General features: G+C 52.1%; 1 protein-coding gene across 3 annotated transcripts in view; it reads right to left on the reverse strand.

Moving 5' to 3' along the window:
- Window positions 1-26,421, reverse strand: part of MAPKBP1 (mitogen-activated protein kinase binding protein 1) — a 49,027-nt gene that overhangs the window by 1,990 nt on the left and 20,616 nt on the right. Inside the window, exons 2-28 of one of the 3 annotated variants that reach the window (XM_007460148.1) lie at window positions 23,476-23,567; window positions 12,408-12,470; window positions 12,128-12,185; window positions 11,218-11,388; window positions 10,701-10,838; window positions 10,263-10,445; window positions 10,034-10,051; window positions 9,549-9,709; window positions 8,570-8,759; window positions 7,848-7,994; window positions 7,459-7,634; window positions 6,595-6,686; window positions 6,203-6,328; window positions 5,751-5,821; window positions 5,458-5,579; window positions 5,103-5,178; window positions 4,881-4,992; window positions 4,644-4,707; window positions 4,248-4,382; window positions 3,905-4,041; window positions 3,645-3,700; window positions 2,349-2,585; window positions 1,710-1,876; window positions 1,334-1,479; window positions 1,015-1,212; window positions 780-864; window positions 170-483 (exon numbers count right to left, since the gene is read on the reverse strand). In XM_007460148.1, the coding sequence (XP_007460210.1) occupies window positions 170-483; window positions 780-864; window positions 1,015-1,212; window positions 1,334-1,479; window positions 1,710-1,876; window positions 2,349-2,585; window positions 3,645-3,700; window positions 3,905-4,041; window positions 4,248-4,382; window positions 4,644-4,707; window positions 4,881-4,992; window positions 5,103-5,178; window positions 5,458-5,579; window positions 5,751-5,821; window positions 6,203-6,328; window positions 6,595-6,686; window positions 7,459-7,634; window positions 7,848-7,994; window positions 8,570-8,759; window positions 9,549-9,709; window positions 10,034-10,051; window positions 10,263-10,445; window positions 10,701-10,838; window positions 11,218-11,388; window positions 12,128-12,185; window positions 12,408-12,470; window positions 23,476-23,567 (3,535 nt within the window). The remainder of the gene's footprint in view (window positions 1-169; window positions 484-779; window positions 865-1,014; window positions 1,213-1,333; window positions 1,480-1,709; window positions 1,877-2,348; window positions 2,586-3,644; window positions 3,701-3,904; window positions 4,042-4,247; window positions 4,383-4,643; window positions 4,708-4,880; window positions 4,993-5,102; window positions 5,179-5,457; window positions 5,580-5,750; window positions 5,822-6,202; window positions 6,329-6,594; window positions 6,687-7,458; window positions 7,635-7,847; window positions 7,995-8,569; window positions 8,760-9,548; window positions 9,710-10,033; window positions 10,052-10,262; window positions 10,446-10,700; window positions 10,839-11,217; window positions 11,389-12,127; window positions 12,186-12,407; window positions 12,471-23,475; window positions 23,568-26,421) is intronic. The other 2 variants (XM_007460149.1, XM_007460147.1) reach the window with 2 other exon arrangements.

The raw sequence follows: 26,421 nt of genomic DNA on the forward strand, positions 1-26,421 counted from the left end.
ACAGGTCAGGTGGTGAGGACGGCGTCCCGGGTGCTAAGGCTCAACTCTCCAGGAGATGCTGTGCCCTGCACATACCCACTAAGGGGCTCCCACTGGCAAGCACAGTGACACATCAGGGCCACGTGAGGCCACCTTCCCCTAGCACGCCCATGGGCTCCACGCTCCCCACACCTAGAGCTGAGCCCCCCAGGCTCCTCACCCTGTGGCACCAGACTCTGCACCGACCGGGCTTTCTGGAGTCCACCCGAGGCGCTGGCTATGGCGACTCTCTTGGGGGCCCAGCTGCTGTCCGGGTTGAGACGGCGTCGTGGCAACAGCACAGGGGCTGCCTGCTGGGGGCCAGGGTTCCCAAGGGAAGGCCCCGCCTCCGGGGGTGCTCCTGGAGGATTGGCACCACTGCCTCTCAGCTGCTCGCCAGAAGCCTGCGGCACCTGGGCTGGCCTCGATGTCATTGCCAGGCTTGAGGAAGATGGGGATGGTTCCCTAGCGAGGATATGTGGATGAAGGCCCAGAGAAGGCTCAGGGCTCCTCCCTGCCAAGACGGGGAGAAGCTCTCACAGCACTAAAGAGGCACTAAGAGAGAAGGGTGGGCACAAAGCCAGCCAGGACAGCTGTCCCAAAACTTGGAGTGCACAATGCTGCTGGGCATGGAAGACAGAGCCTTGGAGAGAAGAGGGCTGAAGGCTGCCCCAGGCGCAGGGCTGACGCTATTGGGAGCACTGCGAGGTTAGGAGAGCTAGAGCTCCTTGTAGGAAAGTGAGCTGCTGTGGGGACAGTACCTGAGTGCGGGGCTCTGTACTTGCAACAGGAATCGTGAGGAGATGCTCCGAGACTCTGTCCGCTCTGGTACCCGGACTGGGCCCCCTGCCAGGGTGACAGAAATCAGGGACTGAAGCAAGCTCTTGCCCAGACTCTGCCTCCCCTAGAAGGCAGCCCCCGGGCATGGCCTGCCCTTGGACCCTCAGCGGGGCAAGGGGAAAGAAGGGTAGATTGCAGTGACCAATGTGACCGCACCTGGAGCAGCCCCATTGGCCAGAGTCTCAAAGTGCTGTTTTAGAAACTGCTCCTGGTCCGGGGTATGGGGGCTGCCTTCCTGCACCCCGTAGGGGCCAGTGCCTCCCTCCTCTTCCTCCTCTTCCTCATCACCCTCGGCTGGCTCTTCAAGGTCTGAGGAAATGCCATCCACACTCAGGGGCTCCGTGCTCTCGGAGTCTGGATGTGGGGGAGGGGCAGAGAAGCATCACGCTGCACCCCTCTGTCGCCAGAGCCTCCACTCCCACCTCAGTCCACTGACCCGCGTGGTCCCGGCCCTCCCTCAGGACTGCAGCCTCACCTTCATTGGGATGCTCAGGGCTGGAAAGGCGACTGCTGCTGAAGTCCACGGAGCAGGCACTGTCAGGGCTGTGCTTCTCTGAGCCCCTGCTGCCGGCATACACTCTTCCCAGGGTCCCTCGGGCTGGTGCCTGCACCTGAAACTCACTGCCAGAAAGGCCAAGACGGGAAAGAGGAGGCAGTGAGCAATGGTGAGCAGCAGCCCCACTGGACCCCTGCCTTCCTTCTGCCCCACCCATGAGCAGGACTGGGGATGAGGCAGTGGTGGGCAAGCCCTGAGTGCCTGGGGCCAGCCCCCCACCCAAATACAGAACCCTCGGAGGGAAGGGAAGAAGAGGCGGGTTGTGCATGGCCCCAGAAGTCTGCAGGACCCTTGCCTGGTATCCAGGGTGGGGCTGTCACTTGGCTCCGGGTAGACAATACCGTCTTCGATGGGTGCAGGCTCCAGTTCTTGGGCAAAGACCCCTTCATCTTGGGACAACAATCGGATAATGTGGGGGCAGGAACAGGGTTGGGAAGCCTGAGGCCGGGGGCGCTTTTCATTCTGGAAACACACAAAGGGAAACACACATTCTGGAAACATCACTGGGGTTGCTGACGTGAGTGAGGGTCTGGGAGAGGAGGTAGAGGTGGGCAAGGATCCAGTGGGCACCAATTCTGGGGGAAGCTCCGACTCTGAGGACAGGCACCGAAAAGCCAGGCTGAGTTCCAACTAGTGTTCTTGAGCTTCTGGAATAACTACATTAGCACTCTGGGCTGCCAACCTCCAGCCACCACTTCGTATCACGAGCCCTCCAAGGAACCCAGCCCAGGACAAAGGCTACCCTTTGCTTCTGCACCCCAAGCACCGTACCGCGCAGCCTAGCCAGCCCCACCTGACTTTGCAGCTCAGGTTACCCATGTCCCACAGAGGCAGAGCAGGCACAGCTGGACCAATGCTCAGGCCTCAGCTGTTGGCACAAGGCTGGCTAAAGCTGCTTGGAGATCTCTAGTTCGCTGGGAGAAAGCAGGCTCACCGGGCTAGCATGTGAGGTCTCAGGGGCCTGCCGACCATGCTTCCCAGGACCTGAAGGGCTCACAGCCAGAGAGTCCTGGCTAGGGCCCCGAGGAGTTGGGGCCAGCGCCTCCAGCTGCCGCAGGTCCAGCATGGAGCGAACACTCAGCTCCACGCCTGGCTGAGCCCAGCGCCCCCTTCTTCTGGGTCCTTGGTTGGCTGCAGGAGCTGGGTCCAGGAACTCCTCTGTCTCCTGTGCCTGGTGTGGGGAGGGGGTGGGAGAGGAATAACAGTAACAATCACACAACAGGCTTAGCAAACACTCACACGTCACCTACTGTGTGCCAGGCACTTTACACGTATTAGTTCATTTAATCCTCACAACCACCTTATGAAGGAGGTACTACCATTCGCCTCACATGTACAGATGGGAAAACTGAAGCACAGAGGCCTTAAGTAACTTGTCCAAGTCCCACAGACAGTCTGCCTGCAGGTTACAGCTCAGGTAGTCTGGCTCCAGAGTTCAGGCTCTCAGCTTCACTCTGTGTCCCGTCCTAGAGGACCTTCTGGTCTTCGTCTTCACCGGTGTCATGGACACCTCAGAGCTGGGAGTCTCTAAGAGGCCCCCACTCTGAGGACAGCCCCAAGTCCATTCACAGCACCAAGGACAGACCAATGGCCCCGGCCTGAGACAAATGGCCTGGTCAGAAGGCACCAGACACCAGACCACCATTATCCCATGAAACTGCTGCTGACAATGAAAGGTGCTGGAGCTTGAAACCCTGACGTGAGACAAGGGAAGGCTGGGCAGCCTCTGCAAGCCTTCTTCCTCCTCCCGGCCACCCTGAAGTTGCCACTCAGCTACTGGTCCTCTTAAGACCTTTTCCCTCTAACTCTTCTGGAAGTTCTGAGCTTATCTCTTCACCTGGGTCTTTAGAACTACAGTTTCTCCAGATTTCAGTTCTTTGGCCCTTTGACTTTCTTGAAATTTCCTTGTAACCATTCAGCTTAGACCCCTTTTCTACTCCCCACCTCATCATGTTCTTTGTTTACTCCCAGGCCCCCAGGAGGCTGAACAAGCGGAGTACTTCCCCTAGTGGTGACTAATCCTTGCAGGCCACAGGGAGGAAATACCTGGACTTCGTCACCCCTCACCTGGAACCAGCCCAGAGGCTCGAGCTCCCCTTCCTTGGACACAAGGGGTGGAGCACGTGGGCAGACCCCATGCCCAAATGCCTCCCCAGGTGCAGAGAGCCCTGCTTTCACCATCCTTCACTTCTGGTAACCTTGCAAGGACATTTTAATGACGGTGACTCACCCGACTCATCTCCCAGTGGGACAGGCTTCGGGGCAGGGCCGCGCTGGGCACCGAGGCTAGACAGAGACCGGCAGTCAGAGAGAGTTTCGCGCCCACCCACCGTGCAGCGCTGGTCCCACAGCAGCCCACGCCCTACGAGGCTACGACAATGCTCCAGTTTCCTCAGCTCACACCGCTCTCAACCCCGCAGCCTCCGAGAGGGCACATCTAGCCACTGCACCAACTGGTGCCTGTCTGGCCCACGTCAGACTTCCACAGACCTGGCTCTTTCTTGGTACCCTTGGCAAGGATGGGCAGAGCTGGGAGTTCTTCTTCTTCAGTGCCCTCGTCTTCTCCCTCCTTGTCACTGTCTGATGAGAGAGCTAGTCCAGGAGATAGCATCGATGGGGCCTCGTGCCTGAGTCCAAGACAAGGAAGGTCGGGGGAGGGGAGACTCAATAGGGGAAGAGGCCAAGGTCTTGGGTGTTCGTGTGAGAAACAGGTATTGGGAGATACAGAGTTTCTGAATGGCGGGTCCAGAGCAAGGAGGAGGAGCCGTGCCACCACAGTGAGCAGTCTGGATGCCCACCCACCGCTTGTCCATCCCCCACTCTCTGTTCTCACCGGTTGGGCCCAGCAGCCCTTTGGGGAGAGGACGGTCCTTGCTGCTTGCCCCCCCGCTGGTGCTGCCGCAGCTCGGCCAGACGCTGCCTCATGCCGATGGTCATCTCAGAGCTCAGGCGCCACACAAATATGCAGCTGGGGGAGGGCCACAGAGGTGGGTGAGGGAGGGGTAGGTAGGTAGGTCTCTGTGGGTGGTGACACCGCTAGTACCCCTTTCTCCACAGGCTGGCAAGGAGACCAGAGCCACCCTCCAGTGCCAGGTCAGGCCCAGCCAAGAAATATCCCTGTTCAGCCCTACTTCCCAAGACATCACTGAGTCGAAGAGAGGGGACGGACAGGGTGTGTTTGTGGCACAGAGGAAGAATCTGTGTCTCAGGGAAGCTGGCTTCTGCTCACCTGTCCCCTGACACGGAGATGAGATGTTTGCAGTCGTTACTAAATTTCATGCCAGTGACAATCTCTGTGAAGAACAAAGAATACGGCCTATGAGCCCCCCTGAAGTCCCAGCCAAGTGTCTGTCCCAACACACAGGGGGTTAGCTAGAGGGGAGGGACAGACAGTTCTGCTGGGACCCAGGAAACTAAAGGAAGAAAGAGGAAAGTTCCAGGGGGAGAGTATCAGGGCTACACTCACCTGAGTGGCCAAACATGGTAGCCACACACTCGCCTGAGGAGAAGTCAAAAATGGAAAGGCTCTTGTCGGAACAGCTGGTAGCAATGTAGATCCCTGAGGGGTCTGTCTGCACCTGAGGAGTGGGACATACAGCTGGACGAGGACAGGAAGCACCAGTCCCTCTCCACCCAGCACCCCGTTCTCCCGTTCTCTAGCCCAACGCCCATCGTACTGGGCCCTTACCTTAATCAGAGTGCCGTCCTCACCCTGCGACCCTTTAAACAGCTTCTTCTGCTTCCCGCTGCTGATGTTAAAGATCCTGTGAAGAAACACACTCATTCACATGAGGAGGAGGTCACGGTCACTTGGGTGGCAGCTAAGCCAGCATTTACCCGCAGCTCTGTTCTCTCTGGAAGCCACTCCCCAACACCAAAGGGGCTACCACCTCTTGGGTGAGGCAAAGTGCTCATTCTGTAGGCTCAAGGGGGCACAAAGTCCTGGACAAAAAGATAGACACAGGGCTGAGCTGAGCTGCCTAGAGCTGACCCCCTCGGGCATGAAGGAATGTGGTCAGATGGTCTGAGAAAGGGATGCCCACCGAATATTTCGATCCTGGCAGCCGATGGCTGTGTACTTCCAGCTGGGCTCCACGTCCATGTCATAGAGGGTCGTCTTCCGTACCACGTGGTGTGTCCGTGTAAACTGTACTCCATCTCCAGACTGCAGGGGTGGAGCATGAGGGCAGACCCCACGCCCAAATGCCTCACCAGACCCAGAGAGCCTTGCTTTTGCCGCCCTTCACCTCTCGTAACCTCAGGTAGGGGAATCGTAGCGACCCCACGCCCCACCCACAAACCCATTGCCCCATTCAGGGACACCCAGTAACCTCACCTTCTGTGCAGTGCGGAAGTAGATGCTCTTGTCTGCTCCACAGCTTATCATGCGGACTTGCCCATCGCTGGCTATGGAGGAAGGGGGCCTAGCTGTCCCCACTGCTCTCACCACAAGCAGGCCAGCCTTCCCTCTGCTTCCCTCCCCATATTCCCTCTATGGAGCTACTCTACCAGGCTGAGACAATCAATTAAAACCGGATGCTTCCCTCCAAACCTAGGCCTTCCTTTCCCCCCATTCTCAGCCAACCTGGTTGCTCAGGGTCCCCTGGACTAAGAGTCTATATTCTACCTGTCTTCCCATCCAGCCCCGGGCCGGCCAGCTGCTGTCCCACATGCCACTGTGACAGGCATACCCTTCCCACGGAGGCTGGACACAGGTGGCAGTGGCGGGGGGCAGGGAAGATGTCGGTAGTAGCCGGAAGAATGTATCTCAATTGCCCTGCCCCCTACCTGCAAACTTGACAGCTGTGATGGAGGATGAGTGCTCGTCCAACGTCTGCTGTAGGCTGTACTCCCGTCCAGCATCCAACACGTGGATCAGCCGGTCCCGGCTCGCTGATGCTAGGAGCTTCAGACCTGGGATTGGAAGAACTCCATCAGCCCACGAGTGCCCAGAGCAGGCCCCTATCTGGGTCCAGCAAAAAGGAACTGAGCCCCATATCCCTAAGCCAAGAGAACCAGAGAGAAGGGATAGAGCTGTCCTCCTCTAAACCTGCAATGACACCAAATGAGTCAAAGGATTTTCAGTCCCACATCCAACAGCCAGGATAGATGTAAGTGGCACTGGCAGGATTGGAGGAGCCCTGTGCCATTCTGGGCTGGGTACCAGGCATCCACTTTACCTGTGTCCGGCTTAGAGTACTCCAGGCATAGAATTTCTGAGTCATGGGCCTCCACCTTCAACATCTCATTTAGGGACTGTAGCTCATGCACCCTGCAAAGATGAGGAGAGGAGGGAGGGGGTCACTGCCAGGCTGCAGGAGAGACTCACTCTGCTTCCTCTGCTACATCCTCTCCCCTGACCTTTTTGAAAGCTTATTTTTTATTTTTGAACTTTCAGGTTAGAGAAAAGTTGCAATGAGTACAGAGGGTTTCCATATTTCCCTTACCCAGCTTTCCCTAACGTTAACGCCTTACGTAACAGCAGTCCAGTTGCCAGAACCAGGAAACTTACGTTGGTATAATACTATGAACGTAAAGGCTTTATTTGAATTTCACCAGTTTCGCCACATCCTTTTTCTGGATCCAGGATCCTACCCAGAGCCCAAACTGCGTTGAGCTGTTATTTCTCTTCAGTCTCCTGTCTGTAACAGTTCTTCAGTCTTTGCTTACCTTTCATAACCTTGACCCTCTGGAAGAGTACTGATGCTCTGTCATACGTACCTCAATTTGAGTTGATCTGTCATTTTCTCATGACAGGACTGAGTTTTCTGCATTTTTGGCAAGAATGCCACAGAAAAAATGCTATGTCCTTCTTAGTGCACCATTATGGGCTTTGTGATGTTGATATGAGGATGTTAAGCCTGATTACTTGATTAGGATGGTTTCTGCTGGGCTTCTTCACTATAATTATCCTTCCCTTGTATATGAATATCTTTTCCCCAATCTTTTAGAGCCAAACTTTTCAAAAGCTCTATCCCTGGGGACTAACTCCCCCAGCCCAGACCATGAGAGGCAGGCAGTACCCATTCCAGACCTGGCATTACCTGAGTGTGCCCACACGGTCCCCTGAAGCGAGATGCTGTCCGTTGGGGCTGATACACACAGAGCGAATGCCCACTCGGGGATCCATCAGGGACCCATCAGCTTTGTCTCCCCCGGGCAGCTCAGTGTCCAGCAGGGCCTGAGTGTTCCCATCCACATAGATGATCTTAATGAGGTCCTAGTGGAGCAGGTCAGGAGAAGTGGATAAGGCAGGCCTGACCCAGTACAGAAGCAAGGGGAGAGGAATGCTGGACAAGACAAAGCCTTGGCTCGCAGGGGCCAGCCAAATAAGAGCTGGAAGATCAAGGTCTGGGGACCCAGTTCCCGAGAAGGCGGTGTGAAGGTGAAGGAACGTGGGTGCTAGGCATGGAGTGGGGGCCCCATGGCTCACATTGCTGAGGATGTTTCGGTGCAGGGTGGAGCCATGCACCCCAGAGCTCTCTGTGTTCCACAGGCGGATAGTGTTGTCAGAGGAACAGGTGATAAAGGAACTGGGGGGCAGGCAGGCCTGGTTACTGTCCTTCACTTCGGGGTAGACCTGAAGGGGCAGAGGGAACAAAGTCAGAGCTCCAATTAGGGAGCAGTCCCTCGCCTGCCCACGGAGATAGAAGGGAATGAAATTGGGAGCTGATGCTGGCCAAGGCTTAGCCCACTGTCTGTCATATGGTAAGCAAGCCGTAACTATTAGATACTCTTCAAATCACTGTGGGAAAGCACATTAACCAAGCATCTACCATGTACCAGGCACTCTTCTATGTTTCCCACTCACATTATTTCACTTAATTCTTAAAACAATTAGATGAATCAGGTACATCATTTCACCACGGAGGAAATGAGGCCTGGTCAAGTTCAGCAACTCGTCCAAGATCACCCAGCCCAGGACAAGGCAAAGCTAAGGATGGACGGGGACACATTGGAAGAAGCCTGAGACATATAAGCACTAAAATTCAAGCTCAATCCTCAGGACCCATCTGAAGGTATGTGGACACACAGGGATGTTGCTGGAGAAGTGAGGAGGCAGCAGGAACATAACGTTCTACCTGGGGATCCCCACTTTCTGTCCTCACAATGGTGTCCCGGCAAACCGGGTCAGTCTCGAGTCAGCCCACCTACCTCCACACTCCAGACGCAGGAGGAATGATACAGAGCCGAGTACACCTTGCCCACTTTCTTGGGGTCCCTCACGTCCCAAACATAAATGCTGTGGTCGTTGTATACACAAGACAGCCACTGATTAGTAGGATCAAAGGTCAAGGCAATGGTGTCTGGATACCTGGCATTCGCCACTCCAGAGAAGAGGCGACTGTGGGGAAGAGGACAGAGCAAACTGGTGACTGAGGAGCTGACGAAATGAGGGATTGAGGGGAATGAAAACAGAAGCCCACCCACAAAGGAAGGAGCAGGGCACGGGAGCCCTCTCCAGACCCGCAGGTTTGGAAGCAGCTGCTTGAGAGGAAAAAGCTGCCTCTGACAGCTCTCAGCTAGGAGCTGACCCAGCACTAGCTGCTGGACCACGGTGCTCTCCTGATGAACACAAACGAGGTCACAGAACACCAACGTGAGACAAGGTAACTCTGTGGTCATGACGGAGTGAAACAAAAACAAGACCACTCTGTAGTGGTGTCTGAGACAGATAAAAACAAGATCACTGTACAAACCACAAAAATGACCAAACATCACCGTTTTCCATCTTTCAGGACTGACTGCAACTTCTTTACCAGTTACAGCTTTAGCTCCACACCTTTCCTCCCACCTTTCAAATAAAATTAAATGTCCAATTGTAGAACTGCCCCCGCTTCCTCACAGCACCCAACCAGAGCAAAACTTCAGTCCCTGGAACCAGTCCTAAAATCATCTAACACAAGCCCAAATCTGACACTAAGCCCCGCCTAACGCCTACATACTGAGACACTCCATGGTCCCCCACAGTGCATCGTGTACCAATAAAGCCACATTTGTGTGTGTGCAGAGATGTTCCTGTAATCTTTGCGGGTATCGATACACCCTTCATCTTATTTCCTGAAGCACAGGCAGGGAAGGCTGGGTGCGGAGTAAGGCTCTGAAATGGAGGCAGGGGGCCCACACAGCTCACCTGGCCTCTGTGACACTGGCAATGTCTGTCCCCAGGGCATGGGGCCGGGGCAGGGTGCTGAGGAAGTGCAGGTTAGAGGGGTTGAAGAGGCGCACGGTGCCATCAGCGCAGCCACAGAAGATGTAGTCCTGGCTCACAGAGATGCAGTGGGCCACGGTGGTCTGCAGGCAGAGCGGCTCAAGTCAGCATGGCCACCCGCTCAACCCCTCCTCAACAGTCACCTGCCAAGAGGAGACACCAGCCAAGGCAGGGGGCGAGGGGAATGCAGCCCAGCTGCTCTGGCCCGAGCCCCTCAGCTGTTATCTAGAGACGGCCCGCCCTCCAGCAGCAGGCGGCAGAGGGCTCACAGCCACGTGCAGATGGGGGATGGGAGTCCGGGAGCCATCTAAGGCACTAGAGGTTTTGGCAAAGAGGACAAAATAGGAAAAGCCCAGCAAAGAGAAAGGAACAGCGTGAGATAGAGAGGAGAGTCTAGCACCACTTACTGTGAAGCTGTCTGTGTTCTGAGCAGAAGAGGAAAGCAGGGAAAGAAAGACAGAAAGAGCAGGGAGGAGGCAGTTACACAGATCTGCTAAGGTTGGAACTGGGCCAAGCTCTGGCTCCCTCAAGCCTCTTCCTCCTGGGGTCCCCTCTTGCATGCAGGGCCCAGCCCCTGTACAGACAGTCCTCCCCTGAGGGGAGCCCCACCCACCCCACCGGGACAGAGGTACTTACTCTCAGCTCCACCCACTTATCCAAGAGCCTCCGATCACTGAACTCGCACAGCAGCCCTGAGGACGTGATGCAGAAGGTGCTGTCCGCTTTCCTGCCTCGGCCACATGCCACGTCGGTGAACAGGTTGTTCCGCAGCTCCCCCAGCAGCCCGGAGCGTCCCAGCAGGGGCACGGTGGCATTCACCTGTGGAGATGTGACACTGTCGCCCACCCATCGCCCGGGGGCCGCCCTGGAAACCAGGCCCTGGGGAGAGGGAGGGAGGAGGCGCAGCAAGGCTCCCTTGCCCTCTGAGACTACCCCTCGGCCCAGACAGCATCTGGCTCATCCAGAACTTCTGGATGGCTGTTGAGAAAGCAGAGGGGCCCAAGGGGAGCAGTCTCCTGGGGTGGGCTGAGTAGACCCTGGCCCTGGGGGCTACTTCCAGCCTGAGCACCTCACCTTTGAGGTCTTACTGTCATCAAGGTACCAGAATTTGATGTGCCGGTTGCCAGCAGTGACAAAGTAGCTACAATCTTCAGAGAAGGACACCGCAGTGACCCGACTGGACACCTTATTGGAGGCCACCACAATGTTTTTCTGGAAGGAAAGCCAAAGGAAGAATCGAAGTTCTGCCTCTTGGAGCTAAGATGAAAGAGGCTCAGAGGATGAAGGAGGGTTAGATAGGATTTGTACTTTAAAAAATGTTTCTTTCCAGGATTTACTGGTCAGAAAAAGAGGGAAGGAAGGAGAATCCTTTTCCAGAGGAGTTGAAGAGATTCATTGCCTCTGGAGGTCCTCGAGGCACAAAGCTAGCCTCTTTCTAACAACACGCTTGGCTACACAGTTGCTCTTTTCTGCTTCAGGTCATTTTCTAGAATAAAACTGAGATCAGCAGGGAGGAATGAAGGGGTTCAGGTTCCCAACTGGCCCTTGGACCCCCAAGAGGCTGCGAGGCCAGCCCACCCGGCCCACTCACCTTCCAGGCCCAGACGTTGACGATCATGTCATGTTGGTAGCCCACAGAGACAATGTACTTGGCACTAGGGGAGAAGGCCACACAAGCCACGCCATACTTATGCTCCTGCAGCTCCGCCACCTGGCTATGCTCGGCCACATCCCAAACCCGCACGGCAGGCATGTGCCCACTCTGCAGGGAGGCAAGAACTGGAAGTGAGGGCCAGAGGCACACAGCCTCCCCTAGCCTTTCAGGGTGGGGCCTACCTCTCCAGCTACTGGGCACAGTCTCTCTAATGAGCCCCCGGTCCAAAGCAGAGTGCTACACAGGGCAAAAGCGTAGAGGAAACATGATAAATATCTCAGGACAACAACGATTATCAGAGAGAAAACACCCCCAGATTTGGTTCAGTATCTCTGGGTGAGGGTCTGCGCCTCTGTGTTTGTTCAAAGCTCCTAGAGGGATCCTGATAGGCAGCCAGGGTTGAGAACCACCACCACCCACGCCTATGCCTCCCTGTAAGAGACTGAGAAGGGAGAGGTGTCCCTCATGCGCCCAGCAGGGGGCCCCCAGGCACAAGGAATATCTTACGGCAGTGGTTTTCAAAGTGTGCTTCCCAAACCAGCAGAATCAGCATGATTTGGGAACTTGCTAGAAATGCAAATTTTGGGGCCCCCCCCTCCCAAACCTATAGAACCAGAAACTCTGGGAGCAGGCCCAGCAATGTGCACTTTAACAAGCCCTCCAGCTGATTCTGATGCCCACTAAGACTTCAGCACCACTGTTTTAAGGTGCAGCCAAAACCGGGATTTGGCATCCGTTCAGGAAGCCAGAGCGGCAGCAGCCCTAACCAGGCCCAGGACTGTAGCTCTCTGCTGAGGCCAGGCCACCCACCCTCTTCAGAGTACTGCGGCCCCCCTTCCACACTCACCTCTCCAGTGACCAAGTACTTGCCATCAGGGGAGAAGGCAAGGGCAGTGATGGTCTTCCTGCAAGAAATGAGGCAGGCTCAAAGGGGCACTGGCAGCCCGGCCTAAGACCGGCTCCCTCACAGTCCCCTCAAAAGGCAAGACCGGCAGACACCAACGGCACGTGTGACATTTCCCTAGCTGGCCCTGGGGCCCAGTCCCAGTCCCCAGAGCCACAGAGACCTCAGACAGTGCCCTTCTCACAGACTCCAGGAGATGCCCTGAGGGCCCAGACCCATTTACCTGGAACTGTTGAGGATGTGGTGCTGTTTGTGTTTCCGGGGATTGAACAGCACGACCACACACCTGGGGAGATGAGTGAGACAAGTGACTTCAGCACCAAACCACAGCTCCCCCAGGAGCTCCAGGCCCCCAGGCCAGGGAGCTGGGGCGAGCCAGCTCAAGGGGGCTCCACTTGCCACTGAGGGCAACTGACCGCTTTCTTCTGGCAATTTGCTCTTCCCACTTCCTTTCCCACCCATAAGGGCCCATCTCTGAAGCCTCGTGAGGGTGAAAGGGCTCTCTGCAAGCCTAGCCCCACCAGGTCCCTAAGCACCAGCGCCATCTCTGCCGCAAAGGGCAGCAGGGACCCAGGCCTTCCCACAATCCTTGCACAGCCCAGGAAGGGGGGCAGGAGGGAAGAACTCACGTGATTTGAGCAAAGCAGGCCACAGGTATACCTACAGCCAGTGCGACGTGGAGCCACACGTGTGTCAAGTATTTGAGCTCCGAGGAGTGAGGCCTCTCACGTGTGTGCCCACCTGTGTACTTGGCAGGAGCCAACCCCCCCCCCCAGCCCCCACACACACCCTCTACGCGTCAGGTGATGGAGCGGGCGGGAGGCAGGGGACCAGAACCGCTACGAGGCTCGGTACGACTAGAGGGAGGGGCAGAGAGAGCCTGAGAGGGCCTGGGGAAGCCCAGTCCCAAGAATCCCTGGTCCCGAGGAACCTGAGACGGACCCTCCAGACTGCCAGAAGACAATGGGAGAAGGCTGGGAGCACCCTCTGCAGCCAGAAGGCAAGGCTGGATGAGATCAGGCTCAGACTGACTTTCCAGAGGCAGCTCCAGAGGGGAGGCCAAGTGGTAGGACTTGGGGGCAAGAAGCGGGAAGCTATGGACAGCAGTGTTCTCCCTCAGGCTTCCCGGCTATCAGCATGCCCAGGGGCCCACAGCCCTTCTGCCTCATTGCTTCATCAGAACTGTAACTAGCTGACAGGAGCAAAGGTGGAGCCTGCTACACCAGGTAAGGGGATGGGGAGAGAAGGCTGAGAGGGCTACGTCCTCCAGACTCAGCCTGGTTTAGTGGGAAGGCACTGCAGACCCCACATCTGAAACCCACCGCTTGCCAGAAACTTGAAACGAAGGCAGGTAGTGAGGGCTCAGCATCTCAGGCTCAATAAACCACTTCCATATGCAAATGCCACAAGTAATCACTGGGGTCACTGGGATCTCGGAGGGACACCAGCTCTGCCCAGAACTGCCAGGCTGATGGACAGCCTTGGAATTCCTGAGTCACATCATCTTTTCCTCTAGTCCCCTCCCCCAAATCCCTCCTCACTGTTTTCTTCCTTCTTCTCTCTCCTTCTCCTAAGCTTTGTTTCCTTTCTCCTTCTCTCTTTATACCAACTTCCAGTCTCCCACTTCCGTTCTAGAATGCCACGTTAGGAGGGTTTTTAAAAATATGACCCAAGTCAGATGGCTTTGGAAACTCTGTGCCCCATCACTCTCCCTCCCCCATCCCAAAACACACACACACACACAAGCACACTGTCCAGCTTCTGTGAGGGGCAGTCCAGGATACAGGGGGCCTACTTCCTCCAAAACAGGTAAGATTCATAAAACCTTAGAGTCGGAAGGAAGGATGGAAGGAATTAAACGCACTGTGCTAGATGACTTGAAAGATCACCTGGTCCAACCCTCCAAAATTTTGAGGTGAGGAAACCTAGGGTCCTATAAAGAGCAGAGCCAGGATTCATAGCTCTTCCAGCATCCAGGCCTCTTTACATCAAACACGCACAACTCTGATCTGTGTCACCCCTTGCTGAACATCCCTGGGGAGCTTCTAAGATCCAACCCCTTAAGTACCATGAAGGCCCTGGGTGGTGTGGCCCCTGCCCATGCTCCAGCCTCACCCTGCACCATGCTCCAACCACATCCTTTCACTCCCTTTAGCTTGCTATGCTCCTCTGACTCCAGGCCTTTGCTAGAGCGCCTTCCCTTGTCTAGAGCATTCTTCTCTCCCTTTTCCAACTAGTTAACACATAGTCCTCTTTCGGATCTCAGGTCAGATGGCCGCAGTATATGCTCTCACAGCACAGTTGTATCAATCTTCTGTGACATTTATCACAACTGCAATTTTACAATTTTTTAATTTTAAAATGTATTTTATTGAAGTGTACTTGATTTACAGTGTTGTGTTTAATTTCTGCTGTACAGTAAAATGACTCATTATACATATATATACATTCTCTTTCATATTCTTTTCCATTATGGTTTATCACAGGATGTTGAATATAGTTCCCTGTGCTATACAGTAGGATATTTATTGTTGATTGCCTCCCCCACCAGACTGTGTCTCCCATGAGGGTGGGAACTGTGCCTGATTTTGCTCACTGTTTTGTCTCCTGTGCCTAGCAGAGTCTGGCCCAACACAGTTATTCAAGAACCGCTTATTGAATGGATGAATGCCTCCCTTGGCCCACTAGCTTGGTCTACTGGGGTATCCGTAGGCCCAGCTCTCCTCCCTACTGCATGCCCCACCTGTCTTCTATGGAAGGCAGCACCGAGGATCTCCAAATCCTCAGAGGCAGTGTGGGACAGTGGGGACACTGTGAGCTTTTGAGTCGGAGACCAGGGTTTGAGTCCTTGTTCTGCCATGTACAGCTTTGTGACCCTGGGTAAGTCACAAGCCTGTTTCATTATCTGTTAAAAAGGAGCCACAAGGATCAAGCTCTCGGGACTTCTGTGAAGATCAAATATTTTTTTTTGGACACAGAGTGCGAGCCAAACAAACGGCAAATCTTACTATTACTCCCCCTGGAACATGGACAGGAAGCCAATGGACAGGGACTCCTGGCAGTGAGGAACAAGGTGCTCAGGGGCTGTGTCAGGTTTTTCCTTCAGAAAAACGGAGGTGAGTACTGTTAGGATCTGAGTAATGGTAAAAACTCTAAAGGAGGCTTCCTTTAAAGTTCTGGGAAGGCAGCCAAGGAAGGAGAGCTGGGTTAAGCCTGGGGAAAGAAAATATCTACATCTTCATCCACTTAGGGGATGATAAGCTTGGAAGGTAGCAAGGAAGGGATGGGGGAAATGCTGAGGGAGAAACTACCTCAAGTGACTAGGACAGCAGCACAGAAGCACAGAAGGAGAATGGAAGTGGCACCTCCTGGCTAAGTTAAAAAGTACCACGCACGAGTTTCAACGAACTCTAAGCATGAAGGCCTTCACTTCCTTTCATAACCAGTCTACTGCTCTTCACACTGTGGGCCCAATAATAAGAGTTACCATTTATCCAGCACTTTCTGTGTAGCAGGCACTCTGCTAAGCACCTTAGAGGTCTGGTCTTAGCTAATCCTTACGACAAGCTTGTGATGCTGGTACAATCAGCCCCACTTCAGTGTACAGAAACTAGTTCAGAGGTCTTATTCAAGGCCTCTCAGCTAAAGCAAAAGAGAGTCAGGATTCCAGAAGCTGTGCTCTCAGTAAAGCAGAGTGGAGTAAGTGAGAGAAAGGAGAGAAAACTGAAGCTGAAAAGGAGAGACAAACACAGAAAGCACACTGACTGACCTAACGCACAGAGCACCAGGGCAGGAGCCTCTGAGAAGAGGCAGAGAAGACTGGGGCGCTTGGAGGGAAAAAGGATTCTGGCTACAGAATCTTTGGAAATCATAACAGGGCACATGAAAATTATAGCAGTTATAGTTCAAAGTTCATAGATCTAGATATTTAGATTTTAATATTTTATTCAGTGTGTGAAAAATGATAACCCCCAGGCCTGCCACCATCACGCAAAGCCCACCAAGTTTTCGGGAGAGCTGACGTTCTCTTGCTATCTGTGCCGCCCGGCTAAGGCAGTCCTCTGCCGGCTCATCCTCTCTGGTGACGGCCTCCAGTCTGAATGGTGCTGGGTTACCTAGCTTTCGGATCAGCTCCAGATAAACCACAGCAGAGGGGTTCAGCGCAGAGCTGATCTGACTTGAAATGAACTGATGCAGATTCCGACAGCCTCATTCCAAATCCAGAAAAAGTAGGTGATGAGGGTTTCTTTAAACCCGAAGCAGCATGGTGGCCTTTCAAGGGCGGCTGAGAACACTCCCCAAGTCACCGCACATAAATTCTGAGTCTTGCTGGGCCATCCTCTGTTTCCTGTCTCCCCTAGGTTGGACTCCATGGCGGAAGAAGGAGGGAGAGCAGCACGTGTGTGTAAAAAGACAATGCAGACAGACGATGACTAGCTATGAGGCAACCTCTCCCTTCTCTAACACCTCCCAACCCCCACCCCCCAGTGTAGCCTGGAAATTCTCATGTGTGTCATGGGAGAGTTAAGCAGAGGAGGGAAACACACACAGGTAGGGCAAGTTGAAATTTTTACTTCTAATTATTCAAATTTGGAAACCTTCCAACACAGAGAAAGAGGAAAAAAGAGAGCAACCCTCGGTCACAGCTCCACTTGTGAGGGCAATAACGCAGATGGTGAAGGCAGAACTTGGCAAAGACCTCCAAGGTCCCCCTGTGCCCAGCTTGCTGAGGTCCTCCCAAGAGAAAAGACCTCATGTGGGGCTTCCCTGGTGGCGCAGTGGTTGAGAGTCCGCCTGCCGATGCAGGGGACGCAGGTTCGTGCCCCGGTCCAGGAAGATCCCACATGCCGCGGAGCAGCTGGGCCCGTGAGCCATGGCCTCTGGGCCTGTGCGCCCGGAGCCTGTGCTCCGCAACGGGAGAGGCCACAACACTGAGAGGCCCGCGTACTGCCAAAAAAAAAAAAAAAAAAAAAAAAAAAAGCACGGATGTGGGAGCCTCCTCAGTCTTCTCTGACCTTTGAGCAAGTTTCTCAGTCTGCTAGGGAGGGAAGGGTGGGGTGCAGTTTGCACCAATCTTTGGCCCTTGGTCTCCACATCCCTTGACCCTGGCCAGCACAGCAGGCAGTCACTGGCACGTGCCCTTGCAGCAGTAATGGCTGCAATCCTCCATATGATAGGGCTGGGCTGGCCCAACAGGCTGAGTCCTGTAATTCAGAACCCCAGGGTACAGGCACAGGGAGTCTGCTCACTCTCATAGGGAAGCAGTGAGGCCTCAGTCCCTCGGGGCCTCAGCCCGGGAGTCATGTGGTGGAGCACCCGTATCAGGTGCTGGGCCCACTGCCCAGGAGCTTCTCTGAACCAGGAAGAACCAAGCCCTCGACAGCCCCCGTCCCTGGACAGGTCCCGGCCTGCTGCCATCACCAAGAGCCCAGCATTCCCACAGGATCCACCTCCTATGACTCTCCATCCTCCAGAAGGCAGAAACAAATGAACCCTGGGATGAGCAAAGAATGCAGAAACACACACAGGGCGCAGGACACAAAAGGTCTGAGCAGGGACCCTGCACCTTAGAATTTCCTCTTTCAGACGAAGAAAAGTCAGAAGGTGACTCACAGAGGCACACCAAAAGTCCTTCAAGCCTTGCTCATACATCACCCTGTACCCCTACTTAATATTACAACCCCACACCCCCACATTCCCTATCCCCTTTCACTGCTTCTTGCTTATACTTTTTCCAAAGCACACATCAATTTATAATATTCCATATAATTTACTTTTGGGGAGGGGAGATGATCTATATTCATCACTAAGACTGCCAGCTCTGTGACAGTAGTGTTTGTTTATTTTGCTTACTGTTACATCCCAAAGGCCTAGAAAATTGGCACTCAATAAATATTTGTGAATAAATCTTTAAGTCATTAGCTACCAGATCTCAAAGCCCTAACTCCCAAGGAAACTCCTGAGTAGCAGGTCCCACAGCAGGTCCACAGTTCAGTCCAACCTTAGACTTCTAGGACTCACTGATGCTCGAGGGCACTGTGATGATAGAAAGAATAAGAAAACTGGGGTCAGGCAGACCTGTCTGCTAACATACTGCGTGATCTTGGGCATATTCCTTAACTTCTCTGAACCTCAGTTCCCTCATCTACAAAGCAGGAATAATAAATAGTAGCTGTGTCTCAGAATTGTTGTGAGAACTGAAAAAAATAATATGCAAAGTAACCAGCAGGGTGTTCCTAGCCATCTTCTTGAAGGGTTCTCTGGGGCACCAATAACAAGGAAAGGGCTAGCCAGGGGTTCAGCAGTTGCAACAGGAACCCCAACTACGGTATCCATATAGGACTTGCAGGATACTAGTGACTCATTGGGGTCCTCCTCCAGGTGTGGAATTACAAACTGTCCCTCCCGATTCACTCCCAAAGGGGAAATCTTATAGCTTTAATTATCCTAAGAGATAATGAGTCTAGGACGTTTCCTAGGGCATCCTTGGTTGTGGTCCTCTTCAGGACCCACATGGAACCCAATGCCTTCCAAATAAGTAACCCTCTTAGGCCAGCCCATGAGACCCACTGGCATCTCTGTTTCTGGGATGCTGTATGAGACACACACACCCCTCCCCACCGTCAAAGGCATGAGAAAAGACTTGGCAGTAATAACCCAGTGAATAATGTGGTCACTGGTGTAGAGCTACCAATACACCTCTCTCTGTCCAGAGGACTCTAAACATATTCCCTTCTGGGACAAGAGGTGGATGTCTGTGAGCTGCAAGACTCACAAGCCAGGTCCAAAAGCAGTGTCTGAGCCCCCTTCCTCTCACTCACTATGGTCTAGCCACCATGGCTGCTGTTTAGCTACTCAAACAAGTGAATTGATTCCTCCTTTCTTGGGGCAAGTTGAGGTCTCCTCCACCTGGAAGTGCAGATCTTCACACATAGATTCCTCTTTGTCACTCAGACACCAGCTCAAGTGTTACCTCCCACTGAGCCCTGACCAGCCCCTCTCAAAGTAGCCCCACCCCACCCCACTCCCAGGTATTCACTTACTCTCCTTTTCCATCACCCCGGTTTATTTCTTCAGAACACTTACCACTCTCTGATATTACCTTGCTCAATTTATTTGTTCACATGCTTACTGTCTGCCTTGCCCCTCCTTAAATCCCACAGAGGCAATGACACTGTCTTATTCACTGGCTGTATATATATATTCTGCAGCTGGAACAGTGCCTGGTCCAAAGTATATTTTCAACACTTATCTGCCAAACAAATGAATGACTATATGAACAAGCTGTTTTGGGAAGAACTACAGGGTCCATTAGGTGTGAGATCTGTAGGGAAACCAGGAGAAAAGGCACTGAGGGGACTGGTGCCTGTGAGTACTCTTGCATATGTGTCACAGCCATCAGGGCACCAAGTCCAAGCACCCTCTTCCCTTAGGTCCACCTGGTCTCTCCACCACTCCACACACTCCCTGGCAACCCCCCACACAGTGTTTACCACAGAGAGGAAGAAGGGAGCTGTATGCTCCTTCAGCTCAGATGTCACTAGAACACAGTCCAGGAGGAGACTGTGCCTTCACGTGCAGTCCAAAGCTTTGGAGCTGGATCTCAGCATAAATTCCAATATGCACTGAGTAAATGGAGGGCCTTCTCAGGAGAGCTGGGTTTCCCCTCCTCCTCCCTGCTTAAACCACCAAGAGGTCTCCTCTTGGCTGCTGCATAGGGCACCTCTCACGCCAGTAGCTGCTCTGCACAGAGGCTCTGCACTCAGGCCAGGCCCTGCACCCTGGCATTAGGGGTCAAGAGAAACCCATTCTCCAAACTCACTGACTCCACAGTGGCAACAGGGGCTGTGCTGGGCTCTAAAGGCCCTGAACCCTCTACCGAGCCAGCCAGGGAAGGGGCGCAAGTCAATTATGGGTGTTCAACTAAACTGAGTGCCTCAAAGCTATCTGGGGACCAGCTTGGCCTCCTAGGGCAGGGGGCTTAAAATGTGACAGGTGAGGGTGGGCTTCCTGTGGGAAAACAACAGCAAAGGGAGAGCTCTGGAGAAGAAATGCAGGAGGTGCTAAAACCGAGGGGTCTCTACCCAGAGACTTCAACCCACCTCTGCCTGACACACACCCTTCTCCACCCCACCCTCCCAGAGCTGTTTCATTTCCTTTCAGAAAACTTTGTTTTGGTTTGATATTTGCCTCTACGCCTCTGGGAGAATTTTCTGAGCTTTGTTTCTCTTCTTGTTTCTAGGATACCTGAACTGCTCCTAGAGCAACAAGCGAAGTAGGAACTAGAGAGTGGGGGATGGGCGGTGGGGTTGGGATCACCAGATAGGAAGAGAAGGAAGACAGAGGGGAGGGAAAGAGCCTGCTTTGCTCACACAGATTTTGGTGGCCCCCAGATACCGCAGAAGCACATCAGGGAGCTCCAGCACAGAGCAAAACTAAAACACCCAGAAAAGGGCCATTTGCAAAAGAAAGAACTCCAAGTTCTAGGAAATCAAAAGGTCAGGAAGTGGATCAGGGCACTGCCCAGGGCTGGCCCAAGCCAAACACACTCAGGAAACCTACTAGAGGTGACAGCAGGGAAGCTTCCGTACACCACCTGGAAGGATAATGACCCCCAAGGCACAATCACCAGGCTGGGACCTGCCCATAAACAGAAGCACACACCCTTAAAGGCGCCAGGCCTGGGGTCTGGGGCGGATGGGGAAGAGAGGGACCAGGGCTCCACACTCCCCAGAGCAGGGACACAGGACTCAGCACGCACAGAGCAGCAGCCCAGGCCTTTCCGGCCCGTCCCACATCCAGCCCCAGTCCCACCTCCAACAAGAAGGAACCTGGCTTTCCCGGGGCCGAGGCAGGCATGAGTGGAATTCCCCGGAGGCAGACTGCACAGGGTATCCAGCAACAGAGATCATTCATCAACTTGCTTCTGGAGGGGGAGAAGGAGGCCAGCTCAGCCTCTTCAGGGTAAAGTCAGTGCAGCTCCCACAGTCCCCTACCACAGACGTCAAATGCCAAAGGGCCACTCAGAAGAGACAGACCCCAGAACCTAGGGGCAGAAGGGTCCCTGGCATAGACTGAGCTGCCCGTAAATTGGCTCTTCTCATTTGAAGAGCAGGTAAACAGCTTAGGGGAAAAGCAACTTTTAAAAATAAGCAGCAAGTATGGTCTCCCTCCACCTCGTGCCACTTTAGAGTAAGAGCTCTGCAGTCAGACTTCTTGGGTTGGAGTCCCAATACAGACACGTGCTAGCTGTGTGACCTAGAGCAAACTGCTTACCCTCTTTGAATCTTAGTTTCCCTCCTCTAAAATATGGGATGAAAACAGTTCCAACCTCACAGGGTTGCTCTGAGTATTAAATAAAATAATTCCTGTAAAATGCTTAACAAAGTGCCTGACACAGAAAAGGTTCTTGATAAAGGTAGGGATGATAAAACTAAAAAAAAAATCATATATCTGATACAAAAACTACAGGAGTTGCTATGGAAAATCACACTAGGGAACTCGGCATTACCAAGTTGATGGTGGGGAAAGAGGCAGAGCAGTGGCCTTCCCATTTTCACTTTCCTATGCCCAGCAGCAAGGAACAGGGAACCATAGAGAACAGACAGAGAAAGAGAACCAGAAGCAGGAAAAGCCCCAAGCCTGCAAAAGAAACACTTCTGCAGAAGCTTCAAGCAACTATGGTTGGGGGTTTCTCATCAGTTGGAGCAGAGGAGTGAAAAGGCTGCAAGGGAAAGAAGAACACCAGCGCTGGAACACTTCCTCTCTTCCATGGCACTGACATCTCTCAACATGACAAGAGTAGTCAAATGTTCTGAGAAGCATTATCCATAACAGCCAAAAAGTGGAAACAACCTGAATGCCCATCAACTGATTAACAGAGAAAAATGTGGTATATCCATACAATGGAATGTTACTCGGCCATAAAAAGGAATGAAGTACTGATACCCACTACAACATGTATGAACCTTGAAAACACTATGCTAAGCGAAAAAAGCCACTCACAAAATATATGATTCCATTTATATAAAATGTTCAGAACAGGCAAATATATAGAGACAGAAAATACATTAGTGGCTGCCTAAAAGCTGGGAGCCTTGGGGGGAAATAGTGACTGTTAATGGGTGTGGGGTTTCCTTTGGGGGTGATGAAAATGTTCTAAAATTGATTGTAGTGATGGCGGCACAACTCTGTGGATACACTAAAAACCACTGAATTGCACATATTACAATATTGCTGCTTTTTTTTTTTTTATGTTTTGGATTTTGGGCCATGAGGCACGTGGGATCTTAGCTCCCCGACCAGGGATCAAACCCGTACCCCCTGCATTGGTAGGCAAAGTCTTAACCACTGGACCGCCAGGGAAGTCCCTGAACTGTACATATTAAATGGGTGAATTGCGTGGTATGTGACTTACATCTCAATAAAGCTGTTTTTAAAAACAACTAAAAGGTAGATATTAAAGATACTGAAGATGGTGTTGGGAGCTGTGTGCATATACACAATGGAATATTACATAGCCATTAAAAAGAATGAAATAATGCCATTTGCAGCAACATGGATGGACCTAGAGATTATTATACTAAGTGAAGTAAGTCAGACAGAGAAAGACAAATATCATATGACATGACTTATACATGGAATCTAAAAAACGATACAAATGAACTTGTTTATAAAGGAGAAACAGACTCACAGACTTAGAAAACCAATTTACGGTTACCAAAGGGGAAAAGTGGGGGAGGGATAGATTAGGAGGTTAGGATTAACATACGCCCACTACTACATATAAAATAGATAATCAACAAGGACCTACTGTATAGCACAGGGAACTCTACTCAATATACTGTAATAACTTATATGGGGAAAGAAACTGAAAAAGAATAGATATATGTATAACTAAACCACTTTGCTATACACCTGAAACTAACACAACATTGTAAATCGACTATATTCTAGTATAAAATATTTTTTTTAATTTTAAAAAATAAAATAAAAATGACTAAAAGGTAGATATTAAAGATATTGAAGATGGCGTTGGGAGCTGTGTGAATACGAAGTGTGAATCTGTATGCATGGGTGGGTGTGGGTGGTCAAAAAGCAGGACAGGATGGCAACAAAGACAACAGTCAACAAAGAGCCTTTATGTGGCCCCGTACGTCATTTATAAAAATGGCACCAAAACATTAACCTGGATGTATCTCCCAGAAGATACCAGAAAACCCCTGCCCACTCCAACTGGTTTAGCATAGCTATAAACTTCCATGCAATAAGACCACTTCCAAGACACTTACCCAGCTGGGTAGGCAACTAAACCCGATCGGGGATCACAGGCAAGTCCTCTGCCTCCAGACACTGTTATTCCAAGCACCTTCTCCAAGGTCACCTGTTGGAGCAAGACAGAGAAGTGTTATGTTATGGATGGAGTGGGGCTGGGAAGGAGGAGTTGAAGGTAGCCGGGACCTTCTTCCACGCTGACTGTTTCCTGATGGCCCTGGCTTCTGACTTATCCAGGTCCTGATCTGGCCACAGGCCCACTGATCACATGGGAAAAAGGCAGTATACATCGCCAGCTTTTAACAGTGATCAAACTGCTAGGCCCATGGAAAAGAAAATGAAGTGGTTAAAACTCAGCTCATGGCCACAGAGGAACAAGAACTCTCCCAATCCAGGAAGGCTCCATTTACAAGATAAAGTCTTGGGTCCCCAGACTGGCCTATTGGGTCTATGAGACTCAGGAGAGGTCACTGATCTTCGTACCTTGGCAGGCATGAAACAAAGGCCACTCTGATCTCCAAGAGCCAGAAGAATGTTAGGTAACAATTAGGTGACTCATAATATCCCTAATCTATGCATTCAATCACACTCTTCCCTTCCATCAGATGTCTGCCAGTTCAAACAGACTCCAAGCCTAGGAGGCAGAGACATGGCTTAATGCTGTGTTTTGCAAAGCACAGATGCTCAGAGTACTCTAATTATTATTATTAAGCCACAACTCCCACAGAGATGAAAGGGAAACATACGTAAAGTGCTGAGAGATTCTGAGAGGACATGGCCGTGGGAGACATTCACCATCACTCTCTTCATCACTGTTGTTACCCCACACTGTCTGCAGGCCCTGGGACACACTGGACTAACCTCAAATTAGTTTCCTGATCTTTCTGCTAGATGATCCCATGTAAGATTCAGACTGCCCTGTAACCTCATCACTCCCTCACTCACTGATATAAAATGTCTTGCATGTCACTCCTAGTCCAGTCTCCTCTAGCACTGTCTGGACTCCCTGCACTGGCCCTCCTCAGGGATGTCCTCGGTCTTCGTTGGCTCAGACAGAGGGGCTTCTGAATGCAGGATGGCCATGTAAACAGGCTAGAGTGTACTCTGCTAAGAGAGTCTTGGGGGCCTTACGAGGGCGATGTGAACCAGAAACACTTCAGGGGTGTTCGTATCAGTGGCACTGTGGTCTACTCCCAGTCCAGGCCGGTATCTAGAGAGGGGAAGCCCATAGTCAATTACGGTAGTTTTAGGATCTCTCCTTCTCTCTTACTCTCCCAACTGGAGAATTCCAAGTGCTTCTAGAGGGCCTGTTTAAATTCCAATCTCCAAGGACCATTTTAGTTTGAATTAGGTTGGAAAGAAATGCCCTGAGGTGGCCAGAGGCCAAAATAAGTCCCCTGGGATGTTGTAGTTAAAGCTATTACCCTGGAAGGTCCCCAAGAGTCTTCTGTGCTTCTTGGGGATGTGGACCAGGAATTCCAACATGTGTCTACTCACTGACAGAGGCAGTTTAGTTCCAGGGCACCACACCTACCCACAACCACCTGGCAAGCACCAAACTTGCCAGCTACCATTGGGCCTTTCTGAGGCACTAAACCTAGTGGGGGATAAACTAACTTTAGCCTACTCTATACATTCTTGATATTCTGCCCTAATTTATGCCTCTTTCCATACTTTTTCTCAGCTTAATGACCCCCTCCCCCTTCTCCGGCACCCAGTCACCTTTCTGAAAGGGCTGAGCCCTGCACACTAACTTGAGAGCACAAAGTAACCCTGGGGAAGTCCGGGAGATACTCAGTTCAGGGTACCACACCCTATCCTGGCACTGTGCCTCTGGCTATCCCCGAGGGAGGGGTACTCAGGAACATTCCTGATGCACCAACTGCCTACTGCAGAGAAGAGAGAAAGAGGAGTCTGAGGCCAGCATTACCCACATAGATGACAAAGGTCACCAAAGCAAGCACTGAGCTAAAAGGCCAACTCAACTCCTATTCTCTTCAAGCTAATCTGATTTCAGGCAAATCCTTTGGATTCATATTTGCATCAATCCCTCCCTTATGCTTCAGCTTCGGTCCCAAAGAATCAGACCAGTCTGTGGGTTCTCAGCTTGCCTTCTCTGAGACAGGAATTTGGGTAGGTGTTTTGTGGGTAGATGATCCAGTTCCACAGAGAATTAATTCTGGAACTAGCTCAGGGTTTTCAACAGCAATCTAAAGCAGGGAGGAGATGTGAGTTACTCAGACCCGAAAGACCAGTGTTTATCAAACGTTTCTGACCACAACCCATCGTAAGAGACACATTTTATATCTTGATCCAGTATAAACATACATGCTCATAAAACTGAAATAAAAGTTTCACAGAAAAATATTTACTCTCATTGCACGTGATAAACTCCAATTTCTATTATATTTTATTTCATTAAAAAAATAATTCTGGTCATGGCCCACTTTATTGATTTCATGACCTACAAGTGGACTGGAAGCTGCAGTTTGAGAAACCCTGCTAAGGACCATCTCTCCCCGCTGGGCATGGGATTCATCTCTGGTCCCTGGCATCTTTGTGTCTGTCACTTTCCTCCTAGGACTCTCCACAGTGGAGCAGACATACGGGCTAGGAAACCCCACAGACAGGAGTTTGCCTGGGCTCAAAACTTGGATGATTTTCAAAGGATTTATGGTTTTTGGCTTCCTCTGGATTTCTGAGCAGCTATCCAAAGGAAAAAAAAGGCAGTTTCCTTTGACTCTGTGAAGGGGGAAGAGCAGGGGAAAAACATTCAGGGGCATCAGCTGGGTTTTATTTTATGTTCTAACTCAAACCAGCTTCCTGTTTGCAGGGAGGTTTGGTGCTGAGCTCCACTTTCAAAGGATCTGAGAGTCCAGAGCTCCTGCAAGGCCTCTAATGTCTAGGCTTGTCCTGCAAGGCTCTTGCACGATGGACTTTATAAACTGACTCTCTCCCTTTCA

The sequence above is a fragment of the Lipotes vexillifer genome, unplaced genomic scaffold (assembly GCF_000442215.2).
Source record: "Lipotes vexillifer unplaced genomic scaffold, Lipotes_vexillifer_v1.1 scaffold408, whole genome shotgun sequence".
In the NCBI taxonomy this organism is placed as follows: Eukaryota; Metazoa; Chordata; class Mammalia; order Artiodactyla; family Lipotidae; genus Lipotes; species Lipotes vexillifer.